This window comes from Xyrauchen texanus, chromosome 24, assembly GCF_025860055.1.
Source record: "Xyrauchen texanus isolate HMW12.3.18 chromosome 24, RBS_HiC_50CHRs, whole genome shotgun sequence".
In the NCBI taxonomy this organism is placed as follows: domain Eukaryota; kingdom Metazoa; phylum Chordata; class Actinopteri; order Cypriniformes; family Catostomidae; genus Xyrauchen; species Xyrauchen texanus.
The window spans coordinates 17,657,041-17,683,937 of NC_068299.1; the positions used below are offsets into that span (position 1 = coordinate 17,657,041).

Below are 26,897 nucleotides of genomic sequence, written 5' to 3' on the forward strand. Positions count from 1 at the left end.
AGGAAAGACTATACTGACATTGAAAAATCACACACAGCTTTACACTGTTTATGTTACACCATCAAGCTATTAAGGAGGAAGATCCTGAGAGTGATAAAAGCTGGACATACCCCCGTAGGATCTCTGTCTCAGGCTCTCTGGCTGGCTGGACCATCTCCTGCTTTAGCTCTGAGATCTCCGTGGAAAATGTATCGATCAGCTACAGTCACACACAAAAACACAGAGCAAAACAAATACAAGTGTGAAGAGCAGAGAATCTAAACACATTCTTAATGTTGATGTTTTCCATGAATAGGAAATGCCTGGCTATGGAAATAGTAATCATGATATGATTCCCATTAAAGCAGCGACAGCGGCCACTTTCTTTCAACAACTAACAGTGGGAACCACTCGGACAGAAACAGAGAGACATTCATGTACATTGTCGCCAGATGTTTTCATAGATTATTCTTGGATGAGACACTGAACCTCTGATCTAAAGACTGGACTTCATGTGCAGCGTGTAGATTTAGGGTGCATTATCCTGTGCTCTGTCGCCTCTGTTGAAACAATGATAATGTTCACAAGCATCTCAATGTCCACACAACCACATATAAAGAACAATTAGTGCTCAGACATGCTTATGGAGAAAAGAAACCAGTCAGAGGTTACCACAGAAATATAAGCTTAGCAGGCAAAATGCATGCAAATTTGCTGCTGTACATATGTACAATAGTAAACACAGAGATATAACCAGAACTTCAGCCACTGTGACATAAACACACATTCAGAAGAAAAATTCTGTTTTATTTTAAGCCAGGATGTTCTTAAGCAAAGCAAACTACTTAGATCAGCCATGAAGCACACTAAAGTTAGATTAGGATTTTGCCTGATGGCCAGCAGGGGACAGGCTTACTTTTGTTTATAGTTTTCTAATTTTGCATGTATAAAACAAGTGTTGTCCATTCTTTTCTTTTTTTGAGCCAGGTGCATTTTGAATGATTCTTCCAAAATAAATATGTGTAACTTTGCTACTTAGGTTTTATGATCATTGTTGGTAAAAATATTCTGTGGCAGAAATCATCAAGTCACACGTTCCACAGATCTGTGGCTTTAGATTGAAAATCCTGTCATAAAATCCTACATGTTGTTTGAAACTTACATGGCTTTTCCCATCGAACACAAAAATAGGTTTTTATCACACTGCCAAAGAAATGCTAAGCAAAAATTGTACCACTAGACTAACATTTTAATAAAGGCCTATAAAGTTGTTAAAAAAGTTTTTTTTCTTCCTAATTTGGTCATGTCTTATATTGCCAAGGCCTATAACTGAGCCAGGATTGCCACTGTGCCCCCTCCAAATAAAGAAATAAAAAATTATAATAAAAATAGGTGCGAGACCCTAAATGCTTAAACTTCTTTTTTATCCTACTAAAACTTCTGTAAAGCACTACCACTTAAACGTGCAAGGACAAAGTCTAGACATAATCAAAATCTTGACCGTGAACCAGACTAGTAAATGTCTGTCCACTCTTTCTGTTGCATTTCTTTTTTATCTGAGCCAGCATTTTCCACTTATAGTCATGAGGTATTTCTCTAACCCCATCTCAGACCTAGTCAGCAAACCACAATTACACACCAATTCTCAGCTCTTTCAAAATCCAGCTCATAGCCAAGAAAAGCACTCTCTAAAGGCCTAAAAGGGCTTTAGTCACACCACAGTGCTTAGTTTGTGTAGATTACTGCTGAATGAGCAACAGGCTTTAAAGGTCACGAATTATCAAACAAACAAAAATAAAACAGCTCATTGCAATGACTGGCTGTGGCTCGTTAAACTTCATGTGAGCCAGCAAAAAAAAATACCTCAAAATAATATCAAGCTAATTATCTTAGTAAAATAACTCCAGAACAGGAATAAGTTTGCATGAGCTTTGATCTACTTGTCACTAGATCTGCACGATATAGCTATAAATCAAATTCTTTTTAGCCTTAACAACAATATTGATTTTAATGTATTTGCTCTGAGATGGCTTAAAACCTTTTTTTTTATTATTTTTTATAAGAGGAACCATAATAGCCATTGTTGTAAGTAAATTCACAATGTTTAATGTAAGAACTAAAATAGGCTACAGTAAAATTCTAGTTAAAAATAATCAAGGTATGGCTTTCAACACTTCCACAAAGAAAATTATTGTACAATTTGTAATTTAAATGCACCAATATAACAACAACAAATAGTAAAAAACAGCACTATTCAACTATTTTATCTTTACTAAAACATTTGTCATGCAGGGACTTAAAAGACCATTTCTGAGTGATGACGCAAATAATTGTTGAATCAGTGTTATGAATTGATTCAAATTATAACATCAGCCTGCCCAGGGACTACGGGTGGAAATTAACTCTTGAGCTAAAACCTGGTACTATGCATCTTTCCCCTTGAGGTTAATGTTTATTGTACGCTGTCCCTGTTTCTCTAAATACAAAAATAAAAATAAAAAAATGAATAGGACAGTTTGAACTGATCCACGGAAATTAATTGAAAAGAACAACTTTAACATAGTTTTAATGACATATTTGTACAAGTTTAAATTAGATTATAAGATCTTATTAAAACATCTCCGATTTGAATGCCCTCATATTCGCATGTCGAGAGATATACAAGGATTGCGAAAAAGTCTAATTACACAATCTTCAAGAAAATAAATCTAAATAAAAAGTGCATTAAAACTACAGTACTATTTACAATGTTGCTTAATTATATATCACCAGCAAAATTATTTTTAATATATAGTATTGTGAATATCCAACATAGTGCTAAGCCGTACTTGTCACCATTTCTTAATTTGATACAAAAAGGACAGATTTTGCAACCATCTAAGGTCATGTTGGAGAACGAAACACCATTTTATTTTACTTGCCAGACGACATGTAAGCATAATGCAACTGAAAAAGATATTAAGAAAACCACGAAAGGGGGCCTCTTCGCATACTGTATATGACTTCAGCAATATAGTATATTGTAAAAAAAATATATATATATTTCACTTTATCATTTTAATCACATTTAAGCTTTTAAAAAATGTACAATTTTCATATTCTATCAATTAATATCATGTCATGAAATTGCATTTTTAAAATGATACAAGCTGTAGTCATTGTTTGAAATTTCATATGCTTTAAAAAAAAAAAAATCACAAGGTTGGAACCTAATAATTAAAATTAGGGCTGTCACGATTTTTAAATTTGGTTGACAATTAATTGTCAAAACAATTGCGATTATGATGATGAATTGCCTGTTTTAGAGCTACGCCCATCATTGTCTTTCACGAATATGATGATTATTGTCATACCAATTGTCACTGCTTCATGCACAAACAAAAATAACGGAGTGTCTATTTACACTAAGTGGAAACCCATCTTGCTGGCAGAGGCTATTTACACTAATGCCCACCACTCCTCAGACCATACTCAAGAGAGCCAAGCTGATCAAATGAAGGCGGGCATATTTGAATTTTTCGCGCTGGGGCAGAGACATAAACTGGTTAACGGGTTAGACATTTAGTGGCTTAAGAGATTGGATAACTTAGTGACTATTTGTGCTCCAATAGTCTGGTTTAAACACAGAATTTCATGACGCTATGTGTAGCTGTAGTTGCTCTGGGTGTAACAACAGTATGTGTAATCCCTGGCAAAAATTATCACCACACTTAAGAGGATGTTCTCCCAGCTTTTTTACTTCATAGCAAATTAACAAATCACAGATATGAAAATTCTGGCTTCATGATACATCCTTCAAACAAATTAAATTACATTATTTAAATTAATGGCATATTTTTTCCTGATCAAGTTGAGGAAAAAAATATGGAATCAATCAATGTTGAGGAAAAATGTAATGCTCTCTCTCCTGAACTGCCGCATCCGCCTGTCCTTATCCCTCTCATCGGATGATTAGCTCTATTGGAGGCCTCGTCACAATTATGCAATAGTAAAATATTTCTGCCTTAAATTCTTCACTTTCGCACATTATTTTAAGGTTCTCCGATTAACTCACAAGCCCGTATTTCTCATGAAGGAAGACTTTTAGATTCTGTTTTTGCAATTATCATCTCCACAGAAAAAGAGGAAGTGAGCATCTCCTTCTCTGTGTCACTGCATGTTATTAACACTGCATCTGTGTACCCGCAATGACCACAGACATTTGCCATTACACGGTAGCTAAATTAAAGTGAAACAGGAGTGCTTTGCATTCACTATTAAATTACTAAGTTTATACCTCGCATTTATATTTTCGTGGGAATTTGGCACAAACCTCTATAGACATCAGAGCACTTGAGAAACGGTTCATCTTCAAGCGCTCTCAAGAGATCTACTTGACGTCCATGTTGCGGTTAAATGAGATGCTCGGAGTTCAAATGAATACGACACAAATGCATTTTTCTGCATACTCATGAGACACAACATGCTGGGAAAGGCGAGGCAGAGTCCAGCTTCTTAATTGCTTGCTTTTTATTCAGTGAAAGGGTCTCTGTGCTTCGACACTACACAACTCAATCACTGGCAAGTAAAATGTTAATATTTACTTGCCAGTGGCTAAGACATATTTTAGTCACATAGCACAAACTTAACTTGCATAAGCGAGTGATTGACTCGCAGTGTAGAGGGCTGTTTTGCACCATGGTTTTAAGCAAATAAATTACCCCAACAATCCACTAATGAGATTGCTTAATCCGAATGATAGGCACTGACAGAGATCTGTGCTGAAAAACGCAAGATCCGTTTTGAACAGATTTACTTTTTCAAGAACACAGTGAATTCCTCTGAGCTAATGTCAGCCAGAAGGAAGGGAATAGGACTATCTATCATTTACACTTAATAGAGCAAACAGACATAAGCCTGCTGAGAAAAAGAGAGACAGAGTGAGAAATTTGATGAATAAAACATCAGGCACTTTTGTTGATGATTTCAACCAGAGACTTAAGCTTTAGTGATGATCCATTAAAAGAGGTGACGAAGCAGAATAAAAGGTGCATTTTTGCCTGCTTGGACGTTTGCTAGGAAACTTTTATGCTTTAGACACTGGCTGGTGTTTTGGAGACTGGCACTGCAGTCTGTCCCAAAGATCAAGAGCTCTTCAAAATGCTGCAGTCATCTGTGCCTCTCTTTAACCAACAGTGAGGTAAAGTCATTCATTGTATACAAAGCAGCCAAGACGCTGGAAACTATGTGTTGACATTTTACTAGCACGCTTGCTTTAGCCAAACACAGCCCTAACACTGAGAGGAGTGTTAGAAAAAGAAACACTTAAAGTGACAACAGCATTTTAATTAAATTAAAGGAATAATTCACCTATAGATTAATTTCTGTCATCATGTACTCATCATCAAGTCATTTTAAACCTCTATTAGTTTATTTCGCCTGTGGAACCCAAAGTGTAAAATTGTAAGGTATACAAAAGCAGCGTAAACATAATAAATGTAGTCTATATTACTCTAAAACTAGTTAATACCTTTGAATGATAAATAGACCAAAATCACTGAAAATCGTGCACATTGTTAAAGCTTTCAAATCAAATATGGTAGACTCTTTTTATCAGGTTTAACTTCAATTACGTTTGCTCGGGAGACAAGCAAGAACCAATGTTAATGACATCAAACCTGACATCTAGTCTCAATTTTGAACTTGTTTTTGCTTGAAAGTCTCCATTCACTGTTTTATACTGAAAAAGCATGCAGAATAGTCTTCAGAAATTCACAGTTTATGTTCCACGGAAGAAAGTCAAGTGATTCGGATTAGAAACTACATGAAGGTTGAGTAACATTATGACAGAACTTAAATATTTGGGTGAACTATCCCTTTAATGAATGCTGAAGGTACAATTCAGTCCGCACTCCACATTCCACTGAAGGATCATCTAAACTGATGACAGAGAAGAGAGGCTATGGGAGTGTTTTCTGTTAGGAAACATGGAGGAATATAAATTTGTACTTACTGACATTCACAATCTTGTTATGCATTCATCACAGTCTTTTAGTGTTGGAGCAAAAGCCGGATTTATATGCCTTTAGATGGGTTTATTGTTTTTGTGTAGCAAAGCATACATGCAACAACTACAACTTTCTCTTGCACCTTGCTGAACAAAATAACGATGGCAAGTACATTTTATTCATAAAGCACATTTAAATTCTGCATACAATGACCAAAACGCTGTTCAAAACAATTATAAAATAAAATAAAATATAACAATTACTAATCAACAAGTTAACAGCCATGGAAGGCCACAGAGTAAAAATGTGTATTAAGTCTAGATTTAAAGATAGAGATTGAAGGAGCATACTTAATGTTAGGTGGCAATTGATTCCCTAAGCATGGAGCAGCAAAGGCACTGTCACCTTTTAATTTAAGACGTGACCATGGGACATAAAGGAGAACATAAATACGGTCAGAAATATAAGATGAGGCTTGCTGATTAAGAGCTTTAAAAACAATCCGCAAAATCATGAATTTAATTCTAAGAAAGACCGGAAGCCAATGAAGAGAGGCTAGAATTCGAGTGATATGATCACATATTTGCACTCATTAACAGTTCTGTACCATCTGCAGACATGCCAATGAAGATTGGGTAAGACCAAGGTAAAGAGAATTACAATAGTCCAGGCGTGATATAATAAATGCATGAATTACTTTTTCCAGATCTTGAAAGGAAAGTGACTATTTATGTCCAGAGATGACTCTCAACTACAACATATGCTGGAGTTGTAAACTTGCCCTGAAATAATTGTTCTCATAAAGTCAAACATAGCTCAGCTCACACAGATTAAAACTGGATTATTCATCTTCTGAGAGCTTCTAAATCCTCTGCAGCTAAGTGATGTTTCAGTGCTGGCAGAGTGAATAGACAGAGCAGCATTCCATGGGTTTTCCAGAGGCCCAGAGTCTTGAATAACCTGTGTTCTGTCTTGCTTTAAAGTAAAATGCTTATTGAAAGCAAACTCATTCAGTGGCGACGTGTTTCTGTTGTTGGTTGAAACATTATTACTACTGTAATTTATTAGTATTAGGTTAGCATCCAGTTCTTCCAATACTAAGAGACTAAACAAGGAAAAGCAGCTTTGTAATTATGAGTGGCCCAGTAAGTGCTTACATAATGACAACATACATGCACACACACTTGTGTAAAGGAATTCTATGGATTTAATACAAGTTAAGTTTAATGGGTTGACAAATGTGGGAATCATGTTATTTGCTAAAGAAAATTGCTTTGACTTCCCGTATTGTTAAAAAAAGAGAGGCAGAAATAAAATAGATTAAGGCCCTTACACTTACTTAAAGGAATATTCAGTGTTCAATACAAGTTACATTACAACATTATGGCATGATGCTGAATACCACAAAAAACTATTTTGACCAAACAACCATTTAGGTCACAGTGAGGCACTTACAATGGAAGTGAATGGGGCCCATTTTTGGAGGGTTTAAAGGCAGAAATGTGAAGCTCATAATTCTATAAAAACTTTATTATTTGAGCTGTAAAGTTGTTTAAATCATAATTTTTTTGTCATTTTAAGGTTTACAGCATTATGTCGTCATGGCAATGAAGTTGTAAAATTGAATATTCTTTACACAGAAATGGTCAGCAAGTTCAAACTAAAGTCATGTTAACACTTATTGTTTACTTCTTATGATTATTTTTTGAAACGGTGAGTATTTTAACATTTACAAATTGGCCCAATTCACATCCATTGTAAGTGCCTCACTGTTTTGTATTGACAAGTCAAAATGTTTATATTAATCTACATTATACCAAAGAAATGCTTTAATTGAACCAGGAATAATTCTTTAAATGAGGCCAGATTCTGGAGGGTTTATGTAAAGGTCAACATGTGAACTGATATTTTCATTAAATAACCTTACATTAATTCTACCATAGGATTTTTTTTTTTCTGGCTGGCTTTCATTTTCAGACATTATAAGCATATGCAGAGGACAGGAAGGAGTCAAGTTTATGTTCTTCTACTGATTCTAGACAACAGTCTGGCAAACTATCTGTTCAGCTCCATGTAAACAAGGAACCTATGCAAGGAACCTACACAAAAGAATATATAAAGTAGTATGTTAATCTCATTCACTGTCATTGCATCTTTTTTGTTCCATACAATAAAATGTGAATTGTGACTGAGGCCATCATTCTGACTAACATCTTTCTGATGTTATAGAACAATATGAGGTAAGTAAATAATGACAGAATTTTCATTTTTGGGTGAATATTTCCTATAACTTGTATTGAAATCTGATCATTTCTTTAATCCACACCTATGATGACAAGAAAGATAAGCAGACACAGGTTAACAAACAAGGCAAAGATCAGAGACAGATCTGTTTTGTAGACCTACCTTAAAAAAGCTGCTGCTCCGGTCCATGAGGCAGGACTGCATCATTATCTGTGCAGACATGCTTAGGTACATGCACCTCTTCTGTTTTTCACTGCGTCTCTGTGGAACACAGAAACATACATTATTTGAAGCCCAGGCAGAGGAAATCCCAACCCATTCCACACGAATAGGCCAGAGAAATTAGAATCCGAGACTTCTTGGGCAGGAGACTGCAATGCATGCACTTTATGCAAACTCTAAATTAAACATTAAATATTTTCTACATTAAAAACCCTCTTCTCCTGTGTCTCATTTCCTGACTGATGAATTAAACCCAACCCCACTCTTTACGCACACAATGCTATTTTCACTAACACACACCCCTCGCATACACCTTGACCTATATTGCTCATAACAACAGACTGCTTTTTATAACCAATACAAATCTTATGTGTTAAAGTGTACGATACCCAATTTGACTTTTTCAAATAGGCCGACTTATTTGTAATAAAAAAAAATTCAGTCCTTTCAATAATTGTTTTACTTCTGCTTTTTAACACAATAATCAGCAAATAATTTATAACTAACCTCTGAAAGTGAATGGCTTGCTTAAAAAAACATACAGTATATCATGAATAGTTAACAAAGAATTAACAAAGAACTTTTTTTTGTTCTTGATTTAATTAATATAACTTAACTTTTTACGTTTTTTTAGAACCTAAGACTTTGCACAAATTGTCTTCCATTATGAGTTCATCTTTGTTTTGAGATATGTCTAACCGTTAAACATTTCTTACTTTACTTTAAAAAGTAACTTATTATATGCAAACAATTAAATTACCTGTGCAGCTTGACAATGTTTCCATTTATCAATAAACCCAACATTAAGACCTCATAAACAATTGAGTGGAAACACATGAATGTCGGTTAAACCTATTATTGGTATATCTCTATTTTATAATATTAATTTTAGCTTTTATAAAATGCCACCAAAAGTAACAAAAATGTCCCTGAAAGTCTAAGACAAAACAATTCCCCTGTAATGAGTTAATAAAATATGATATGATTGTTGATTTCATTTTATGGGTAGGAGTAAATATATCCTCAGTTGGTAAATATTTGCCCTTTTATGAAAAAGTTAATTGCTGACACTGTATTACAGCATTATATATTGCATATTTGCAGAATTAGAGAAGATGGGAGAACTACAAGAGCAAAGACAGTTTAAACTAAACTAAAGTTTAAATCTTTAGTTCATCCTCTTTTATAAGAGTTTTCAAAATGGCTTCGGGCATACTACAGGGAAGGGGATCAGGTGGGGGGGTTTCTCATGGCTTGACAAAGGACAAGCCATGAGAAACAGTTGTGGGAGAGGTACTGGAGGAGAAGCGTAAAGCTATCTAGTGCATGTTTGTCATCCAGCCTGATCTCATGGAATTACATGAACATGATAACATTTTTGCAGTTCAAAATGTACATGCTGTTTAACACTTTTGGCTGCAGTTTTCCAGTGTAATGTCCAGCTGGGGTGCCAAAAGCGTGTAAAATGGTGTCGTCTTCAGACAAGGTTTTAAGGTGAATTTTAGATGGATGTTATTAAAACATTAAACTAAAAGTAAAAACTAAAACCTTGCTTGAACCTAACCATTAGTGTTATAAAATATAAATGAGAAGTTTAAAAAGACATCCTTCCAAATCAATGCCTAAACCTACCCCTTAGTGTTTTAAAATATAAATGAGACTGGTGATGGGGGCGTGGCCAAGCGACATCTGTGGAGAGCAAGGCCGCAAGAGGAAGAGCAGTAAGGATTGACACCTGTGGGATATTAACTCTAACAACTCTTTGTGTTTTCAGTGAAAGCTGAGAGGGATAAAAAAGCAGTCCAGACCGACGGAGAGGAGAGACAGCGACATACAAGTGGACTGATTGCGTGTTGAATGTTCGGCTAATAAGCCAGTAGTGTGTATGTGAGACTGAAAAGTGTGGGAGATAAAGATTCACATGAAACTGTTTAGTTTGAGAACAGAGCGCGAAATTGCAATGCTACTGCCCGGATTAGGCAAAACTGTCTGATTCCATTCAATTTCGCGCTCTGTTCTCAGAAGTCCTTGGAAGGTGCGTATGTGCAAACCTAGTTGTCATGGCAACTGAATAAACAAAACCTCGCCTGGTCAATATTTACTCGTCAAGTGCAATCAGACAGAAACTAAAAGAAGGAAAGACATTATATTTATTTGTATTGAAATTTAACCAAAGTACATTAAAATTTTGTGCAATCTACCAGCATTGCCTTTGCGATCGACTGGTAGATCGCGATCGACGTATTGGGCACCCCTGCCTTAGAGGATTCCCTTTTGGGGATTTCCCTCTGGAGACCCTTAGGCACGTCTTTGACCAGCTTAAAGGGATTGATGTTCAACACCTCCAGCCAGACGTTGCACTCATATATCAATATTTTTTAATTATTAAGGATCGGTTGGCGCTCAGACAAAGGAGGATACAACCCAATTGTTAGCACTGAAGAGCCATCAGGAAATGTTATATCAGACGGCACATTATAATCTGATGGCAGGGAAAACAGATGGTCCATTTCTATTGGCCGGGCATTCGCGGGGATGTTCGCAGGTGATGTACGGCATGCCTTGAATGTCAGTTGGTGAATTCCGCGGTAACCCCAAAAATGCCCTTGTGCCCCCTCCCATTGATTGAGGTCCCAGTCGAAAGAATTAGAGCAGACGGCACGCAGGCATCGTGTTGACTACGATAACGCAATGCGATATCTAGAAGCAGAGGCACTGCCTCTGCGCAACATCTCAGCACATAGTGTTGCGGAGTCAATCTTCTGAATATTCTCCAGAGTGGCGATTCCGAAAGAAATCCTCACTGATCAGGGCACGATGTTTATGTCACATACAGTACGTGAACTGTACAAATTACTGGGGATTACTGTGAACGAACGTATGGAATTGTCAGATTTGCCACCTCAATGAGAGAGGCGGTCCCCGTGACATTGACTGGAGGTGAACTTAAAAGCCACTGATTGAGTCACCCCAGTCACTTGCGGAGAACATCTCTCACCGTCACAAATCAAATCAAATCAAATCAAATCACTTTATTGTCACACTACCATGTACACAAGTGCAACAGTAGGTGAAATTCTTGTGGTTGTCACGTAGGTTGTCAGGTTGCAAGGAGAATTCTCCGACATATTCTCGCCTCTTTGATGAACTGTTCGAGCCCAGTTTAAATTGCAACCTGAAGACAACTGTAAAATTTTGCCTTTGGAGGCTGTATAAGGATGGATGAAGGTAGGATGAAATAAGGTGGCTTTTAAACTGTTCAGAGAGTTCCATTCATCCAAAAACCCTACTGTTTAAACTTTTAACTGATAAGGAAGCTGCCTATGTTTAATGTAGCCAAAGTTTGTATAAAACAGCCCAAAACAAACAAAAGTGTAGCTCTGATCCAAGCATCCTCCATCAGTGTTGTTGATTTTGTTGTTGTTGCTATTGAAATGAGCATGCAAATAATGTCACAAATAAAAATGGTTGATACTAAATTACATCACTACGGTGGTTACTTTGGGAACGTGAATGAAACAGGGGAAAAGTCTCTTCTCGTGTTCTGTTCCTTGTAAGAGTTCTCATCCAGAAAGTTACTAATGGAGAAGTGCCAGGACTGTAAGTGGGAAAGGGCCTAAATACAGTTGTTGTAGCACCTCTAGAGTTCATTTCGCCTGGAAACTGCAGGGAATTGTACCTGGAGACACGTATAACAAGTTTTGGAAAAATGTATATAGAGTAACATTTTTACTATGAGAGCAGTTTGTTGTCATCATCTGTGGTTTCAAGCTTAAGCTCAGGTAAGAATCAAAACCAGCTTAATTTATGTCATAGGCCGGATGGTCCCCAGCTTGAGTTGGGCATTGGGGGTATATGGTTATGGGGGCATGGCCGAGCGACGTCTGTGGAGAACGAGGCCCCGAGAGGAAGAACGATAATTGACACCTGAGGGAAATGATCTCTAACAGCTGTTCATGTTTGCACTGAGCACTGAGAGGGATAAAAGAGCAGTCCAGACCGCCAGAGGGGAGAGAGAGCGACACACAAGCGGACAGTGCATGTGACCAGGTTATTGTCATCACCTGTGATTTCATGCTTAAGCGCAGGTAAAAATCAAAACCAGCTTCAAGCAGCGGGAGAAAGAAAGCCCTGGAATGCAGTGATTATCCCTGAAATTACTCTTCAGAGAGCAAACATGTGTGTTATACACTTACAGTCGGGGCCAAAAGTTTGAAAACAATCTATACAGAACATAGAGAGCAGTCACACCTAATTAGAATAACATTTCTATATAGTGGGCTACATCAAACTTTTTACTTCAGCAGACTAAGGAAAATACTTAAAATTTGTGTACTATGTAAATTAACATTTAAAAATGTTTAACATTGTTCACACCAGTCCTTTCCAAACATATGATGAGTTGCACGTTACGTCCTGCCAATCGGAATGTCATAAATTCAGCCATCATAAAAAGCTACACCATTTTGTGTATATCCCAGTGCTGCCACTGCAGGCCAAATTGTCCACGATGAGCGAATGTCTCTCTCCTGCTGCAGAAGATTAATTATCATCATCTGGAGTGAGAGCCAGCTCTGACCCACTTCCAGATGCTACAGATCCCCAAAACCCAGAAATATTTGATCCAGCACAGCTGTCCGATCTACGCTCAACAGCCTACCACCTTCAAAAAGCTTTTTTACCTCCACAGACAGCACTGTCACTCTTGCACATTGTCAACCGACAATGGAAACAAAGCCTTTTTTTTTTTCCCTTCTCTCCTCAATAGTGAATTTATGTGTTGAACTAGCATAAAGCTGCTGTCTGGGTTTTGTCACTATATGGGAAATCCTGGCAAACATGTGGAGTTCAGTTCACAGAACCTTTGATGTTACCATCAGAAGCTTTGAAAAGAACCAGTCTAAATATTTGCTTTCTTCTACCTCTACATCTATCCACAACACACCAACTTTAACCCAATTCCTATCTCTTTCTATCTAAAGAGCTGTTCAGTTTGTAGTTCAACAATATCCTAGAGGAGAATTGGCATTTTCAAGCTACAAGTTCCATCATGAATTTCTGTTAATGTTTTTATAGCAATTTTCCAATTATTTTCAGGCTATTTTTCAAGTAAAATAGGGTATGTGATTAACATTATTTTAATATACATTCATATATTGTTCTACAACAGAAGTGCACAAAGTTATCTCTTAAATGTTAATTTTGTAGGTGTTGTGTGCTTTGAAAACGTCTCGGGTTACTTAACTGTAAATGGAAGTGGAGCATAGTTCTAGCGGGAAGACCAGAAGGTGTACATAATCACATCATTAGCTGGGTAACTCCTAGCCAATCTCACGTAAGCCAATGCTTTATAAGTCCGCTCACAATCTATCACATTGCTGTTTCTGTGCGCTAACACTGCAACCTCCACCTCCACCACCAGTTGAGCCCTGTCCCGCAGGGGGGGTAGGCTCCTCGCCCCTGACATGACGGTTCCGGGTACAACTCCCTTGGACGGCCGGACGGGACCTACGCCAAAGAGAGAGACATCACGTCCTGTTTTACATCTATCAAATAAATGGCATCACAAAATTAACTCAAGCCTGCGTGTCTTCCCGATAGAACCCCTGTTCCCTGATAAAAGCGGAACGAGATGCTGCACTGATATAACGCTTTGGGAACAACTTTAGATGTGACCAGCTGTGAATATGTGTGCAAAACGTCAATGAAATTGACCAGAATTTATAGCCTCTGCTGGTGACATCATTGGATGCACCTGTAGCAGGGCTATAAATAGATGCGTCACAGGTGCATCGTCAGGTATTTTGTCTGAAAAGCAGTCCTGTGGCATCCCAGTGCGGCAATGAAGCGCAGCATCTCATTCTGCTTTTATCAGGGAACAGGGGTTTCAGTTAAGTAACCCGAGACATTCCCTGTCAAAAAGCTACACTTTAATGCTGCTGATTTAGCTTTGGGAACGAGAATACCCAAGCCACCGCATTGTGGATGTCCGGAGCACTTACGGTTGTGTAGTTATGCTCACAAGAGTGCGAGAGGTCTCAGACATGAGCTTGTGATGTTAACTCAAGGACATAAGAGCCTGGAGTGGCATGAACATCCAAACTATAAAATCTTATGAATGTGTGTGGAGAGGACCAGCCTGCTGCATCACAAACATGCTCCAGAGGGACACCTCTAGCCAAGGCTTTAGAGGAGGCGAACCCTCTGTTGCGGCCCCCATGGCAAACGAATAATTGCCCTGACTTACGCCACTGGCTAGTGCGGTGGACATAAGTCTGAAGGGCATGGACTTGAGTCCATGAAGTCTTTCCTGCTCCGGTGTTGTAAACGGCGGGGAGCAGAAGGCTTTGAGAATGACCGGATGTACAGTCGAGAAAGGAACCTTAGGCAGGTAGTCAGGATGAGGGTGCAAAATTGCTTTAGCCATTCCTGGGGCAAAATCTAAGCAGGCTGGCAAGACAGACAGAGCCTGTAGATCCCCAATTCTTTTTAGAGAAGTAATTGAAATAAGAAAAACCATCTTGAGAGTCAGAAGTTTATCAGACACTGACTCTAGAGGTTCGAAGGGGGTCTCAACCAGACCCTCATCTCAGTCACATGGCTCAAACGAACGAAGCGAGCGAGCAGAGGATGTCCCCCCAATGGCACCCCGTCAATCAAGGCTTGGCAAGCCGATAGAGCGGCCATGTAAACCCTGAGAGTGGCAGGGCATGTGCCTGCTGACAATTTTTCCTGCAGAAAGTCCAGAACTGAAGCAATCTGGCAGTTAACTGGATCTATATTATGTGCACTGCACCATCTTTCAAAGACACCCCATTTATTGGCGTAACTTCTTCTAGTAGAGGGAGCCCTAGCACTTAGAATGGTCTCAATAACTTCAGGTGAAAGCCATGTGTCCCTCAGTTGGTACCCTTCAGGGGCCAAACATGAAAGTGTCTCTTCAACCGGTGGCATCACTGAATACCCCCGTGCCTCGGCACCCATGATAGTCGAATATGTCGACGTCGAGGGCATGAAGACACGGGAAGTATACGTTTTCCTCCATGAACGAGAAAGCTCGTCATGGAGGGCATCAAAAAAGGAAGGGACTGATATAGTGTTCCCTCACCCTCATTTATTTATTTTGTCCACCAGACTATTTTGGAGCGTTTGGGGGTCTCTTGTTCGTGTGGCCAGTCTAACTTTAGTCTGACAACAGCCCGAGTAACCACCTCGAGTAATTCCTCAGCTGCTTTATTATTGTGCGTGGAATGTTCAGAGGTTCAGCGTCTCCCTCGTGAACCAAAAAGGCACCGAAGCGTGCTTCAGGCTTACGATAAGGATCAGCTTGATCTGGGGAGAGAGGAGCGATAGGGATGGACCCGTCTCTCGCTCCTCGGCCAGATCTATGCGAGAGCCCCACGATGAAAGAGTGGGCGCTGGCTCTTGGAAGTAAGCGATACGAGTGTGAAGCATTTTGATTGTAAACAGATTGCAATGCTTGCACCTGCCCTGCCCCAATGCAAGAGCAGCATGCTCTTCCCCCAAACACACAAAACAAAACTGATGTGTGTCCGTTTCAGCCATACAGCAAAACATGGGAACACACACCACTTGCTTTGTTTATCAGTCATTCTTTTTTTTTTTTAAAGAAAAGAGATAGAGAAAGAATTGTTAGGCAGTGCACAGAAACCTAACTCGTTACAGAGGAAAGTATAGAGTTCTGACTGTCAAGAAGCACAACACACACAGAATGATCTGAAGAAAAAAGATCTGACGATGCACCTGTGACGTATCTATTTATAGCCCTGCCACAGGTGCATCCAATGATGTCACCAACAGAGCCTATAAATTCTGGTCAATTTCATTGACGTGTTGCACACATATTCACAGCTGGTCACACCTAAAGTTGTTCCCAAAGCACTAAATGCGCAGCATCAACATGTAGCTTTTTGACAATGAACACAAGTTGCAAACAAGATGCCACATAAGGACTACAAATACCATAAGGATGTGAGTTTACACCCTTTACGAATCAGAAAACCACCGTAGCACTTACATACCAATTTGTGTTTTCAAAGCATACAAGTGCAAGGTGTAATCAAGCTTTGAATCATGATTGTGCCTAGGAGACTGAGTTTTACTTTGGTTTGGACCCTGCTGACTTGCATAGTATAAATATACATACAATGCAAGTCAGCAGGGTCCAACAATTCCAAGCTCCAAAATGGATATAAAGGCAGCATAAATGTAATTCATATGACTAAAATGGTTAAATTATTGTTATCTGAAGAAAACAAAATTCTAAAAACCACTAGAAATTACTGAGAGAACAATGGCAAACTATCTTTTCGGGTTGGCCAACAAATTGATGTCATGACTGAACAACTCTATTCTCTTCTGACCAGACATCACGGCCCACAGCAAACCTCATTACAATCCAAAGGGCATGGCTGTTACATCCATCCAGCTGCTTGGGGAAAAAAACATAGCTGTGGAAAGCAAAGCCGACATTTCAAGAGTTGTTGTGGTTTTGCAGGAAATAGCCGGAGACGAAGGTGGAGCACAGGAGAAGTCTTAGTGAACTCCAGGTATTTCCTGTGAAGCGCCGCTCTAGTGCTGACAGATATGGATTGAGTTTGACATATTAATCTACTCCTCTCTGTAAAGGAGCTTCATCTCATTTTGTTGCTCTAATGAGGCATCACAACACAAATTCATCTTCCCCTATATATCAAAGCAGAGCAGGCGAGCTGTTATTTACCTTGCATCACATCTAATTTCTGTGCCTGTATCTCTCTTTGAAAGACCTGACAACACACACACACAAAAGTAAATAGGAAACCCCTGTGACTGTCAGCACAGACAGAGTAAACACAGGGAGAGTTCTTAACTGGCCACTCCAGAGTACAGACATGCAAAGAGAGAGAGAGGGAGAGAGAGAGAGAGAGTGTCTTTTTCAATTGGTCATTTATCTCCATCGCCTGCTATCATCTCAATAAGGATGTTATGGCACAGGGATACATTGAATTACAGTTGAAAGGAATAACTTTTACAACTGCTCCATCTAAACTGTCTCCATCTCACAATTCTATCCTGTTGCTATTCAAATAAGGTAATTTATTATACTGTGCTGGCTTGAACCCAGTGGTGGAAATGGCAGAGATTCACTGGGGGACCCTAATGGGGTGGAGGGGGTAAAAGGTCACTGAACAACATTCATGAATTATTTGTGCATAAAACACTTTTCATTCAAAAGAATTTGTGCTTTCAGAGATTTACCTGTGCAATTCCATACAAACGAAAGTTAAAATGTGCAGGAACCGACACATGGGGTGTAGTCGTACACCTTTTCAATACATGAGTTAAATGTTAAAGAAATCTGCACAATGTTCCCTTTTCAAAAAGCTACACTTCTGATGCTGCGCTGGAAAGCACTTTGGGAACAACTTTATGTGTGACCAGCTGTGAATATGTGAGCAACACGTCAATGAACATTGACCGGAATTTATAGCCTCTGCTGGTGTAATCATTGGATGCACCTGCAGCAGGGCTATAAATAGATCACAGTCAAGTCGTCAAATCTTTTGTCTTCAGATCACTCTGTGTTTGTGTGCTTCACAAGCCTGTCAGAACTTTCATTCCTCTGTTAGGAGTAAGAATTTGTTAGGCAGTGCACAGAAACCTTTCTCATTCTCTTTTCTTTAAAAAAAAGAATGACTGATAAACAAAGCAAGCAGTGTGTGTTCTCATGTTTACGATCTATGGCTGAAACTGACACACACCAGTGTTGTTTTGTGTGTTTGCGTTGCGGCAGAGCAGGTGCAGGCATTGCGATCTGTTTACCGTCGAAATGTTTCACATTCTTCTCGCTTACTTCCAAGACCCAGCGCCCACTTTTTCATCTGGCTGAGAAGCGAGAGACGTATCCATCCCTAACGCTCGCTCTCTCCCCATATCCAGCTGATCCTTCTCGTAAGATTAAAGCACGCCTTGGCGCCTCTTCGGTTCACGAGGGGGAAGCTGAACCTCTGTACATTCCACGCACAATAATAAAGCAGCTAACAACAGACCCCCCCCAAAAAACTCCAAACTAGATTACAAATTTCTGTCTGGTGGTCAAAATAAATAAATGAGGGAAGGGAACACTATATCAGTCCGTTCCTTTCCTCTATGACCTCCATAACAAGTATTCTCATTCATGGAGGAATCCTTATACTTCCCATGTCTTCGTGCCCTTGATGTTGACATATTCGACAATCGTGGGTGCTGAAGCTCGGGGGTATTCAGTGATGCCGCCGGTAGAAGAGACACTTGCGGGTTATCTCTCGCCTGGCTTGGCATCATCGCTAAAGAGACCCACTCTCCCCACAAAGCTGTGCAGGACCACCTCCACGCTTGTGGGGAAAGCTTATCAGGCAGTAGATCAGGCTGGTGCTGCCCTGCACACTATGGCAGTATTACAGGCACACTAGGCTAATCTGTTGAAGGACCGGTCGATGAAGAGGCTTTCTCTGAGCTTCGTCGAACCACGGATCTGTCTCTCTGCAGGACCAAGCAGATGGCCCGCACCATTTGCCGGTCTATGTCTAGTTTAGTCAGCATGTAGAGACACTTATGGCTTAACCTATCGGGCATCAGAGACAAGGACAAAAACTTTCCTTCCCGATGCCCCGGTTTTTCCTTCTGGCTTATTTGGTGATGCTATGAATATAGTTATCACCAGGTTCATGGAGGCAAAAAGTCATGAGGAAGCCTTCGGGCAATTCCTTCCTAGCCACACGCAGGTGAGTTGGCCACCCAGCCCCGCCCCGGTCCTTCTAGACGGGAGGCTCAAAAACAAAGCGTGGCGAATCATGCTCCCCCTAGTAAAGACGGGGGTCCGGTTCGTCACCCTCAGCAGCCCCCAAAGCAAGACCTCAGGGCAGTTATTTAAAAAAAAAGAAAACCCTGACAGTTTTGCACCCAGCCTTGTGAAGGTAGCCCCCCTCAGGACGGGGCGCGTGTATCATCCACTTTGGCCCTCCCGGTACCTCCATGAAACCTCTCCATTCCCGCCGCCTCTGGTGTTTCGGGAGTTAAAGGCTTCCAACGAAAATTTAGGTATTTCTATGTGGGTTCTAAGAACAGTAGAAAATGGCTACAGAATTCAATTAGCTCACCACCCTCCGTGTTTCAACGGCGTAAAACCGGAGCAGGCATGTCTACTCTGGAAAGACCTGCAAAATATCTTGGTCAAAGGGGCACTAGAATGTGTTCCCCTTCCAGAGAAAGAGTCAGGTTTTTACAGCAAATACTTCCTGGTTCCCAAGAAGGGTGGGGGTTGCGTCCGATCTTAGATCTTCGAGGCTTCAATCGCTCAGTCAGGGTGGTCAAGTTCAAGATGCTAACTATCAAGATGGTCGTGTCACAAATCCAACATCACGATTGGCTGGTCATGATCGATCTCATGGACGCATATTTTCATATCGAAATTCTGCCACAGCACAGGAAGTTCCTGAGGTTCGCTTTCGGGGGCGAAGCCTTCCAGTATCGGGTTCTTCCATTAGGCCTAGCCCTATCAACCCGCATATTAACAAAATACTTGTACCCCTGACAGGCTGGGTAGTGGCCTTAAGTGGTCGTCTAGCTCAAGGGGAATGGGAGGGTCGTCAGCTTGATTGTCACATTAACTGTCTCGAGTTGATGGCTGTATTTCTGGCCCTGAAATACTTCCTCCAGAGGCTGCCATGTCTCGGTGCGGATGGACAACACAGCGGCAGTCTCTTACATAAAACATCAAGGAGGTCTACCTTCACGCCAGCTCAACAGACTGGCACGGCAGATTCTCCTTTGGGCCCAGGGCAAGCCCCCCCTGGGTCTGGACACGATGGCACATACATGGCCCAGAATGCGCCTGTATGCTTTCCCCCGGTTTCTCTGCTCCTGGGAGTCTTGGCCAGAATTCGCCATCAAGGGCCCAGCCTCTTAATGATAACTGGCCGAACAGGGTATGGTTCTCGGAGATAAGGTCTCTCTTCGACGGCTTGTCTTGTGCGATTCTGGACAGGAGGGACCTTCTGTCTCAGGTGCAGGGGACAATATTTCATCCCCGGCTCGATCTGTGGAACCTTCTGTTTGGCTCCTGAAGGGTACCAACTTAGGGACATAGGTTTTCACCTGAAGTTATTGAGACCAATCCAAGTGCTAGGGCTCCCTCTACCAGAAGAAGTTCTGGCGGACAGAACGGTCCGCCGCGTTCTTGGGGAACAGAAGGGGTCTCCCCGCCCCTGGCAGTGGTTCTCCCACTCCAGGCTGTCGGCAGCGAGCCCCTCCCCGCTCCGTGGTCTCAGACCCCGCCGCATTTCAGCGGTTGGTAGGGGACTCCTCCGCCCCTGACCACTCCAGGCGGTCGGAAAGGAGCCCCTTCTCCCCTCGCAGATAGAGTATTCTTTGGATTTGGCAGTAATATGTGTTTTCTGAATATATCAAATACCGAACCATACCGAAACCGTGACCTTAAATATTTTTTCTATAACAAAAAAATATAATAAAAATAGCCAAATCTACTGGATATTTCTCCTTTTCCTGCATAATGAATGAGTGCTGGGTAACTGGTGTCAGCCATGCTAAACCATGCCCCCAGAATATTATGAAGCACTTGTGTGGCATTTATTTGTGCACTATATTACACATATTGTAGTTTATTTGTGTATTGTATTGCGACTTGTGAGTGATGTTTGTACATTGTTCTAGTTTGTGGATTTGTCAATTGAGCATGTGAGGATTTTTTGCATGCATTTGTTGATGTATGTATGCATTTATAAATCTGTCAGGTGCTTGTGGATCCCAACGCTAATTATGAACCTGTTGATATATGTGGAAAGTTCTGAGGTTATGTTTTCACTCAATACGTGTCTCATCAACTGTAAACACAAGCTCTTCAGCAAGACACCTGAATCATTTCACGTACGATCATGCAGCTTTATCGATGTAATGACATCGTTCTGAATAGTTTCTGTTATCGGATCTGTTCAAGTAGCGGATTCTGTTCAGATTATCTTTTGTGCATCCCTAGACTCAGTCAACGTACCTGAAGTAAATTCTCAGTCTGAGCCTGAGGTTATGTGAGGACGCAGAGTAGCACATAGAGAGAGATCCATTCCCATTGGCTGCGTGTATTACGTAATTTCAATCCATTCACGAAAGTCAAAACAATACAAGTTATGCAACCACAGACATAATAGATCCCACTACATTTATGTACGTAACTCGTATAGCTTTCGTAGACTATTCAGTGGATAAAATATAAAAAAGAAATATCGTCTTCATTCACTTAAAATGTAATCAGTTTGAACCGGAATGTTACCCCTCCTCAAAATTCACTCCCCGGACGCAGTCCCCCTGGGCTGTTTGGACCCACACAAAGACACATCTGATCTTCGAGGCACAGAGCGCCTCTGTATCTTGAATTTGTCCTTCAACACACACATAACAGGTGCGTGGAAGCAGTGAGAGGATTTTATGTAGTCTTGCGAGACATGGCAAAGCATTACAGGAAATGGAGTTTGCAAGCAATTAGAGGGACTGAGACATAAACAAAGAGAACGGCTCTAACAAGAATGTGAGGGATGGGCTCACTATTTCAAGCACTGGCATTTCGGTTATTTTCTTTAACCCAGTGCATGAGGCTTTACACCTTTGGCTGTTATATCGGGTCTAATTGCTTTTTCTAGTTACTTTTTTAAGGCAGTGGGTGTGCATGCTTGATTGTAGTTATAAGTGCAAGTTATTAGCAGCAAGTGTGTGATTTATGCAAAAGTTAAAAATGTTAAAAGGAATATTCTTGGTTCTTGGTTATGCAAAAGTAAAAAAATGTTAAAAGGAATATTCTTGGTTCAATAAGTTAAGCTCAATCAAACTGCATTTGCTGCATAATGTTGATTAGCACAAACATTTATTTAAACTCATCCGTACAATGGAAGTGAATGTGGCCAATTTTTGGAGGGTTTAAGGGCAGAAATGATAAGCTTATAATTTTAAAAAGCACTGTAATGGTTAAAGATGGGCAAGGAGGAGGCGGGAACCAGCAGAACAGTCAACATAACTTTAATTACATAACTGAACTTGGGTGCACATGCCCTCCTCCTCATCACACCGGGGCCGAGTTGTGATTCCGCACAGTCTGCCTGGATGAGGGAGGGGACAAGGGGAGGGAAACAAAAAAAGTGTGGCACCTACACGCCGTGATGGCGATCGTGCCAAATTAACAAAACATTTAAAAAAGAGAGGTAAAGGCCAACACGGAGCAGCAGTGGAAGAGAGAGAGGATAGAGAGAGAGAGATTTACGGACAGCTGTCCGACACCTTTGTGTGTTTGTCTTTTTGTTTCAGTTTTATATTAAACATTATTTATATCATCAAGTCGGTTCTCGCCACCTCCTTTCCATTAACCCCTTTACAGTATCCTTCCCAGGGTAGGAGATCCCAGAACCGTAGTGAGTTCAGGTGGAAAAAAAAAACTAAATGGTATATAAATATACTTATAATCCATTCAATACTGAAAAGTATTGATAAATAACAGTTTAATATGATACAAAACGGACTATTTTCCCCAAAATGTGTGTGTACTGTGCGTATTAGCTGTGCGCTGCACATGAGGAGCACTGTTTGAAAGATGCACGGAGCTGCTGCCTATGTCGAGTGTTCCAAATCGTTCTCTTATTAGGTATAAATTCAGTAAGGATGCTTCCATAGAGGACAACTGCCTATGAAGGAGGAGACAGCAAGGCAGCTCAGGTTTTGGAACAGACCCTATATTTCCTACTTTCTCCTTATTACTTCTCTACAATGTGAGCTAATTTGCTTGTAAAATGTAACTGTAGGCAGTAATGTGTTGACCTCATCATTGTGACATTAAAACAATAAACCATGTTTTTCAAAACAGAGTAGTCTCAAAACAGCCTGATCTCACATAAAAATTTGCAAGTTTGTGCAGACTGACCAATGAGGTCATTTTTCCAGTCACTGCAGCTGATACTTGATACTTGAAAGTTGAGTTTGGGAGACCATTTGGAATATACACGTAGCAAAATACAAATATAAATTAATATATAAAGACATAGCACATATATTTATGGAACAGCCCTGTTATCTCACAGATCTCTAAACACAGATTATATACTCCTCAAAATCCATTAACATCATTGAAAGAACATAATGAAACAGTTATGTGAAATTAGGTCAATAAAAGCTTTAACAGCATTCAATATATTAATCTCAAGCATTGACAGCTGAATGCTAAATAGTACGGGAACAGCAACAGCACTGTCTACACTAGAGGGGTGAAATAATTTTTATATTAATTTTTTACTGACTCTGTGTGAATAGACCTCTTGTCTGAAGTTTGTCTCGCAAAATCGTCACAGATTTGGTGTGAACGTGCCTTTAACAAAAAAACACATATGTCTAAAGTTTCTGATGAATCACATGCTTATTGTGGTATCTATTGCCCCATTCCCTGTAATGTAAGAGACACTAAATATGACAATTGCAGTATATCTCACACACAAATTTAAAGTATTATGCGAATAAATATCTCTGAAAGTCTGTATCAGTGGTGGGAAAGCATGGGAGAAGAGGAAGGAAGAGGAAATAAGAGTCTGTGGTTCTATTGGTTAATGAAGTCACCTGGCAGTGTGTTAGGACCCTGCTGCTATATGGCCCTCCATAAAAAAAAATCTAGCTCCACACAGGTCCCAGAGAGAGCTCTACTCGCTTGAGGGAGACGGCAGCCTTGTGCAGCTCAGCCTCGAGGGACAACAACAGCTCAAATACTTCTCACAGTACAGACATTCTTGCTTCATAAATAACACCAAAATATGTAATGCACAAACTTGTATTTCCACACAAAAAATAACATTATAAAACCTGAAATCTGACTGAGAGTTAACTTTTGTGAAAGTGTTTTTAAAAAAACGAACGTTCTGCTGTAATTTACTCATATAATGCTGACTTGCTTTTTACTGCAGAAACAGGCAGGAAAAATAGATATTTATTAATTTTAATATCTTATATATTTCGTATGTTGAAACTTGACACCGGGCGACGCAGCTTGAAAACTGCACCCTTAGAAGGCTTTCATGCTGAAGAGCCACTTAAAAGTAAACGAGTGTAAATGCCAACAACATCATATATGTTGAAAGGACTGAAGACTATCAAGCAAAACATGCACTCATTGATGTAATTAAACATTAGACATTTTCTTAATGGAATAGATTAAGTATTTTAAATGGGTCGCATAAACACATTTATTTGATTGTTTTCTGAAGGTTGGTCTCTTTTTAGACTAGTCAACTCCATAATTTTCATTTAAACGTCAGTGAAATTAGTCGTTCCGCACATCCCTATTATGAAGACATACCATAACTTTGTGAGAGGAACAGATTGAAACTGACTGATTATCTTCCTCTTCAGGGTAGGGTTTCACCAGCTGTTAGTAAGTTATCACATAAGTTAGGATGTAAAGTTCACACTAAGGGCTTAGTAGCTTCTAGTTAGATTGTAACTAAGTCAGTGCTTAATTTGGTTGCACCACCTGTTTTTAAGGCAAGACTTAACTAGTAGGTCGTAAGCTCTCCGTAAAGTAATGTGTAGTCACATAATATGACACTTACCTTAATTGATCCAATAAGCAGCCTTGAAATTTGTACACAGAAGTATTAAAAAGTCGTGCATTTCATTTTGATCTTGTTACGGTTGATGTTCAAACCTTGTAACCTTAACTGACAGCTGTAATAAATTAAATTCCCATTAAAGTATGATACATAATAAAAGTAGCTACATTTGATAAATAGTATATTAGCCCTGAAAATAACAATAAATAGGAACTGTATCTAAAATAAATAAGGGTGATAAATAAATACTAATACAACAGGCAGGAAAAATAGACATTTATTAATTTTAATATCTTATATATTTCGTATGTTGAAACTTGACACCGGGCGACGCAGCTTGAAAACTGCACCCTTAGAAGGCTTTCATGCTGAAGAGCCACTTAAAAGTAAGTTTTTTTTCTCTCTCATAAATGTAAACGAGTGTAAATGCCAACAACATCATATATGTTGAAAGGACTGAAGACTATCAAGCAAAACATGCACTCATTGATGTAATTAAACATTAGACATTTTTTAGCTAGGCTAAATTTTAACATACATATAGCTGGTGCAACCGGCCCCAGGGCTGTTAATCTCTGCCACCAGTTTATTGAGCCAGATCAGTCCAAATATTGAATACTGAATGCATTTACATGGATTTTAAAAGTCTGATTTCTGTCAGTCTAAAGCAATAATGAATCTTTTTAAAATAGTCTGGTTTTGCAAAATCAAACTAACAGACCTAGATAATGCAATTGTAGATTGGTTTGTCTAGCATGTGAACATGTCAATCGGTCCGCAATAGACCTCGGTGTAATGCACATGCTCCAAAAAGAAAAAAGAAGAGCAGCAGAAACAACAAAACTGGGAGTGTTTCATTCAGAAGTGATTGTCCCTTTGCCCTTTACCATCCACTGTGAGTGTTTACTCATCCTCATATTGTTCCAAACCTTTATGAACTTTTTGTTTTCTGAGGAACACAAGGAGATGTTAAGAAAATGTATGCAATTAAAGTAAATGGTGACTGAGACTAACATAATGCCAAACATTTCCATTTGTGTTCCATGGAAGAAAGGAAGTCATATGGGTTTGGAACATAAAGGCGAGTAAATGATGCCATAATTTACTAGTTTTGGGTGAACTATTTATATAAGTGCTTTGTGCAAGACTTTCATTTTGTTCCATCAGATTCTCCTCTTCTGCCCTAAATCTAATGCACCTTTTGATATACTTCTCTTCTCCTCTGAACTTAACCTCTCTGTCATTTACTCAGTCTCTCCATCTCTAGTTGTCAGTTTCTGTGTGTGACAGACACAAACAGCCCTCTCATTCAGATACTGCAGTGGAAGCGTGGGGTGATTCCATGGGAAAGACTCTTGGCAAAGTCTCTGGAGATTGGCAGCTTCCTGACTGCAAAGAGCTGATATCATTTCTGGAGACTTGGACTGGATACTGAATGATCATCCGCAGAGAAAAACAATCGCCACAACTTGTCTCAGCCCATCAAAAAACAAGCCTTCTTATTTTCATAAGAAAGGTCAAGATCAGGTTATAATGATATGTTTTTGAGTGCACACAAAGACAACACTCAACCCATCCAACAAACCAGACACAGATTTGGTGTGAACGTGCCTTTAACAAAAAAACACATATGTCTAAAGTTTCTGATGAATCACACGCTTATTGTGGTATCTATTGCCCCATTCCTTGTAATGTAAGAGACACTAAATATGACAATTGCAGTATATCTCACACACACATTTAAAGTATTATGCGAATAAATATCTCTGAAAGTCTGTATCAGTGGTGGGAAAGCATGGGAGAAGAGGAAGGAAGAGGAAATAAGAGTCTG

The 26,897-nt window shown here is 39.7% G+C and overlaps 1 protein-coding gene across 1 annotated transcript in view; it reads right to left on the reverse strand.

Annotated features, from left to right (window-relative positions):
- LOC127617972 (ras and Rab interactor 2-like) overlaps positions 1-26,897 on the reverse strand; it is a 65,216-nt gene that overhangs the window by 28,864 nt on the left and 9,455 nt on the right. The window contains exons 2-3 of the mRNA XM_052090170.1: positions 8,373-8,471; positions 111-199 (exon numbers count right to left, since the gene is read on the reverse strand). Of these exons, the coding sequence (XP_051946130.1) occupies positions 111-199; positions 8,373-8,444 (161 nt within the window). The 5' untranslated portion in view covers positions 8,445-8,471. The remainder of the gene's footprint in view (positions 1-110; positions 200-8,372; positions 8,472-26,897) is intronic.